This window comes from Somniosus microcephalus, chromosome 7 (genome assembly GCF_052327205.1).
Source record: "Somniosus microcephalus isolate GS21.2 chromosome 7, FLI_Smic_1.0, whole genome shotgun sequence".
Lineage (NCBI taxonomy): Eukaryota > Metazoa > Chordata > Chondrichthyes > Squaliformes > Somniosidae > Somniosus > Somniosus microcephalus.
Window position 1 is genome coordinate 131,461,195 of NC_140993.1, and position 6,000 is coordinate 131,467,194.

The 6,000-nt window shown below is 44.7% G+C and overlaps 1 protein-coding gene across 2 annotated transcripts in view; it reads left to right on the forward strand.

The window, feature by feature from the left end:
- The window catches only part of LOC147114887 (oxygen-regulated protein 1), a 265,992-nt gene extending 260,339 nt beyond the window's left edge, over positions 1-5,653 (forward strand). The window contains exon 15 of one of the 2 annotated variants that reach the window (XM_085992956.1): positions 5,366-5,653. In XM_085992956.1, coding sequence (XP_085849082.1) covers positions 5,366-5,505 — 140 coding nt within the window. In that variant the 3' untranslated portion in view covers positions 5,506-5,653. The remainder of the gene's footprint in view (positions 1-5,365) is intronic. The other variant, XM_085992954.1, reaches the window with a different exon arrangement.
- The last annotated feature ends 347 nt before the right edge of the window (positions 5,654-6,000 follow it).

Genomic DNA, 6,000 nt, shown 5'->3' on the forward strand with positions numbered 1-6,000 from the left:
AATGTCAATGAGAGACATAGAAAACTATTCTGTCACCAGCTTGCTGTGATGCACCCATCTGTCCGTCCCCCACATGCGCATCGTCCTCCACTCCTACAATCTCCAGGACCGCCTCCTCCCAGGGGGTGAGCTGGGCTACTGAGGGTGGCCCTCCTCCTCTCCTCGCTCTTTCTCGCTTATTGTGAGCTCTCTTTTCCTGCAATGAGGGAGACAAGTTGTGGTTGAGTGAGAATGAAGGAGTGAGTGTAGAGATTCCATAGCATACTTAGAAGGAGACAAAGATGGAGCGGGGTGGCAAGACCAAGGGCCCTCCCTGTGTGTTGTCAGTTGTTTTCATAGCATCACAGTGATAGGGAGTGTGAGGGCTGCATAGTTGAATAGTTAGATGAATGTGACCATAGAGAGAAAGGGAATGGGTAAGCGTGCATGGATGTGAGTGTCAAGTGGGAATGGGAGGAAGAGATTGCTAAATCTGAGTGCTGGTGAGGAAAGGCAATGGGGATCAGATTGAGGGTGATGGGAAATTCATACTGACTTTTCCAATGCGCTGAAGGTCATGAAATCTTTCCTGCACTGTATCCAGGTTCTGCGGGTGACTCCCAAGGAGTTGACCTCCTCAGCCACCTGCATCCACACTGCCTTGGTCTGAGTGGGAGGCCTCTTCCTCCCTGATGAAGGGAACAGCAACTCCCTGTTGGACCTAGCCCCATCCACTAATGCCTGCAGTGCCACCTCGTCAAAGCGAGGAGCTGATCTGGCCCTCCCGCTTGTCATATTTGCTGCAGCTCCCTCACACTGCACAGTCAAGAAGCTTGGCAGTCTGCAGAAGAAGCAAGGCTTGCTGTGGACCTTAAATGCTGCAGCAATAATGACGTCATTGGAGGGGACTTTCAGTCGTGAAAAACCCATTTGCAAAGGCTTCCCACATGTTGGAAATCAATTGGCCAATTCAGTTAAAATTGCGTCAATCTCCCACATCCATTTAGATTTGTGTGGGAAACACGAAATTCGGATAACACAACACCATCCAGCACCTGAGTTAAAATCCCCCCCAAATAATCTGCATAGGGATATAGACAGGCTAAGTGAGTGGGCAAACATTTGGCAGATGGAGTAAAATGTGGGAAAATGCGAGGTTATACACTTTGGCAGGAAAAAGAAAAAAGAAAATTATTATTTAAATGGAGAGAGATTACAAAATGCTGCAGTACAGAGGGACCTGGGGGTCCTTGTGCATGAAACACAAAAAGTTAGCATGCAGGTACAGCAAGTAATCAAAAAGGCAAATGGAATGTTGGCCTTTATTTCAAGGGGGTTGGAGTATAAAAACAGGGAAGTCCTGCTACAACTGTACAGGGTTTTGGTGAGACCACACCTTGAGTATTGAGTACAGTTTTGGTCTCCTTATTTAAGGAAGGCTATACTTGCATTGGAGGCAGTCCAGAGACGATTCACTAAGTTAATTTCAGGGATGAGGGGGTTGACTTATGAGGAAAGGTTGAGCCGGCTGGGCCTATACTCTTTGGAATTTAGAAGTATGAGAGGTGATCTTATTGAAACATATAAGATACTAAGGGGGCATGACAAGGTAGATGCAGAGAGGATGTTTCCCCTCGTGGGGAAATCTAGAACTCAGGGGCACAGTTTTAGAATAAAGGGTCGCCCTTTTAGAACTGAGATGAGGAGGAATTTCTTCTGAGGGTCGTAAATCTGTGGAATTCTCTGCCCCAGATAGCTGTGGAGGCTGGGTCATTAAATACATTTAAGGTGGAGATAGACAGATTTTTGAAAGATAAGGAAGAGAAGGGTTATGGGGAGCGGCCAGGGAAGTGGCTTTGAGCCCAAGATCAGCCATGATCTTATTGAATGGCGGAGCAGGCTCGAGGGGCCAAGTGGCCTATTCCTGCTCCTATTTATTATTGTTCTTATGTATGTGTAAAGGGTAACAAATCCAGGTCTTGGCAGGGAAGCATTGGTAGGCCTCATTGGCCCATTTTCTAGCTATTTTTACCACTACCTGATTTGGAGTGGGATAGCAGAGGAAAATCTAACCCATTCATTCAAACTAGTGTTGAATGTTGTTCAGTAATAGAATAGATATCTTTATTTTGTTTGATAATCAGTATAGCACTGCAGAAAGAAATTTGATAAAATTCTGGGAAAATTGGTGTTCTCTGATAGAATCCCACAAGTTACTTCATTCTCATCCTAAAGTACCCACCATCTTTATAAATTTTATCATTCCTATACACAAACCATCCCCAGAATATTAGAGATTAATAATAACTAGTAATCAAGCCTACTTATTAATGTATGATGAACTATAACTAAATTAGAAACATCAGAGCCAATTTTGATGTCCATTTTGCCTAATCTGTGCCTGTTTTTATTTCTGCCTGATTCCTGCCCATTTTATACTTTGCAAAATCTTGCAATGAGTCTGAGACAGGTGGTAGAAGCAGCTGGACTCAAATACCATGAGATGATGGCCTCCTCAATGCCAAGATTCTTATTGTCATAGTTTGCAGCCAGTCACCTCACCTTTAGGTAGCATCTAGAAGGATCCACTAGAGTAGGACTCAGGACATCATGCAGTGGCACTAAGGGGAAGCATAGTGACAGGAAACAGAATGGACTGTAATGACAGGAGCGGGGTTGAAATAAACATTGGCCCGTATTTTCTGATCGGAGGCCTCCGATCTGGAAAAAATCTACGCCCTTACCTGAGGGCTCCGGAGGTCCAGACAATTCTGCTCCTGGGCCTCTCCACTACGAAATGCGCAGGGCCCAGGTATCTCAGGGGCGTATGCGGTTCGCAAGCATCCCTGGGATCACGTGGGCCATGGGGAACCAATGAAAGAAGGGAATCCCCCTTCATACTTTTGACAGGTCTCTCAGCTGAGACCCATCAAAAGTATGGATGGGGAGCACTCTAAAAACACATCAAAACATTAAATTATTTTTTTTTAATCACATTTTTTTAATTAGTTAAAATCACATTAAATTAAATATTTTAAACAAAAATTTAATTTTGGGGAAAAAAATTTACGGGGCTAAAAATAAACTTACCTTTTTTAAAGTATTTTTAAATTATAAATGAGTGAAATTTTTCTTTAAACTTTTTTTTAAACTCTTATGCTGGTAAAAGCAGGCCTTACGCTTGCTTTTACCAGGCATCAGGTTTTTAAAGGATTTCAGCGGGCGGAGGTTCTGCAAAAGGTGGAACTCTCCACCCGCAGAGGCCCTTCTCCAGGGCAAGCATCCGATCTGTCAAGAGGATTTATGACAGATCCGAAGTGCCGGTTTTCAGCGCATGCTCTTCGCTTGCCTGAAACCGGCACTTGTGAGGTCCCTACGGGTGTGTGCACAGCTTGTACACACCCGTAGGGATCGGAAATTTTGGGCCATTATGTTGCATATGAAGTTGGTGTGGTTGATATGAATGTCCCTTTCTAGTTTTTGAACTCTTTCGGATGTAATAGCATGAAACTGAGCTGTCTGATCTGTGGAGTGAGCAACATAGTGTTCTGAAATGAAAACAGAAAATGCTGGAAACACTCAGCAGATCAGGCAGCATCTGTTCTGGTTGGACATAGCTGAAAGGAAGTCAGTATATGTTCGGAGCACTCTTTTGGCAATGGGAGAATGCTAGTTGCTGGCGAAGACTTCCCTATTAATCTGGTTATGTACAGCTCTTGCAGCCTTCAAGAAAAGGCAGTTGGCCTCCTTTTCCTGCTGATGCTGGTCTGAGTGTGACTCCTGTGGACCTGGTTCGTCTTCCTCCAATGCATTCCCTACAACCAGGTCTCTTTGTAGGGCAAAAAGTTGCAGTATAAGGGACATGAATGGCCAAATGCCTGCCATCTATCACACCCTGTATTGTGGGAAAGCCAACCCATTAGTAGAACTGAATAGCTCTCTCATGCTGCTGCCAATGGGACATTCCAGAATTTCTGAATTGACTTGCCTTTGCAAATGAGGCACCAGTAACCTGTTGGTTGGATGTGTGCGTGCACTGTGGATTGGCTGATGTTCGTAATGTCCCATGTTTCAGCCTGGAATGATCCTGTGGCTTAGAAATTCAGGGTTGTGATGACTTTGACGATCACGCAGTGTGGTCTAAACATTGGAGGTGAGCTCGACGTCTGGTTCGAGGAGGTGGCACAACTGATCCAGGACTCCCCAGCTGAAGGGCAGCCTCCTCAAACAAAGCTCCTGGCCCATTTGTAGATAGGAATACCAAGGTATTTACACTTTGGTGGGTGCTGATGGGAGGGTCTCATCCTCCTCCTATGTTGTCGAATTAGTCTGCCTTCCCTGCGTTCTCCCTTATCTTCTTCTGAGAAACAGGGAAATTCTCATAGGAAACCTGTGCTACCTTGACAGTGGATTAGAGTCAAAAAAATTGAAGGCCTATAGCAGTTTCGGTAAAGGAGGAAGATGAAAGCATAAGTGAAAAGCAAAAAACTAAATAAATCAGTTGAAGCAAATACAAGGATTTATCAAGCAAATGTACTTTTGCTTGTCTGGTCCCTCTAAACACTACTTTCTCCTTGACAAGCTGATCCTAGCAAGCAAACATGCCTGCTTTATAAAAGCACAAGTAGCATTGAATGCAAATGAAGTGGAAACGATGAGAATATGGACTTTCTCTGTTCATTAATAATATCTATAATCTAATGTTAATAAGAACTGGGAGCTGCAAATCTGAGGCCCTTCTGGCAGGATTGCAGCAGAAGGGCCAAAATTAAGCTAGGATGTGGCACATCTGTGTCCCGGCCTTCTTTGCCAATTTCCACAGAGCCTCCTCCATTCCAAACATGGTTACCTGTGTGAGAGGGGTCGTGGCCGTGGAAGGGACTTTTGTCCTTGAAATAAGTGCTACCAGGCTCCTGGCCACTGCAAGTGCAACTGTGTCCTGGCCTGGAAAAATTAACGATTTAAAAAGTTCATGTTTTTTCCAGCTCATTTAGGGAGCCAATGGGGCAGAATCTATGTAGAAGCCTGTGCCAGAATTCTCGCCACCCTTCTCCTCTCTCACCAACTGGCAGGTGCCTGAGATGTACCGCAGTAGCACAGGTGTCTGGCATTGATATTTTAATGAGGGAACCTCTTCCTGACCCAAGAAAGTGCAGCGGGATCAGGAGCGGAGTTTCCTGATGGCCATTTGCAGCACTTACTGACCAAAGGCCCACAGGTTTTTGGGGCCCTAATGTATAAGCACACACATACATAGATAAAAAGCTGGTCATCAGGTTAATTAGCCTTCATACAGAATGAAAAGGATATTTTAATCATTATTAGCTATATACATTAATAATTGTTTCAAGTAACTAATTAACGTTGAATCTCATGTCTAATGCAGTGAAAAAGAAGAATCTTCAGAAAAGTATAAGTTTGCTGAGCCTTTCAGATCGCATTCAGGAAACACCAAAAATAAGGAAAGCTGTCAGTAGTAAGTATTACATAAAACCGGAAATGGTGGAAATGCTCAGTACACAGTAGATTTACACAGAGCAATACAAAATGTAAGTTCTCTTCACTATTGACGTGTAGATTGAGAAATTCGAACCTCAGCCACACCGGGCGCCAACTTGTAAAAGCAACTGTTCTGTATGCCGGCCTGAGGCCCGAGCCAAATTTGGTATTGGTCCTCCTTTTAATGGAACCAGTGAGCTTTGGGTGACTAAAGTTCGTTTTCATAAAAGGCTTGATAAATTCGGTCCGACTCCAACACCAAGCCAGCACGCATGGTAGGTCCTGGGATCAGGGAAGGTGAAGCCAAGTGGGTGAGCCTGGGCCAGCTACGTCCTGTGGTATTTGTTTTAGGATTGCTCCTTCTGGTTCCACAAAAATATGGGGGAGAAATTCTGTACCTTAGTACATCGAGTTAGCATCTGGCGGGGGCGCTAACGGGGCAGTAGTGCCGTGGCAAGGCGAATCCAGCGATGCACGCCAAATGAGCAGCACTGTAGCCCCGGGGACTTCAGCACCAGACAG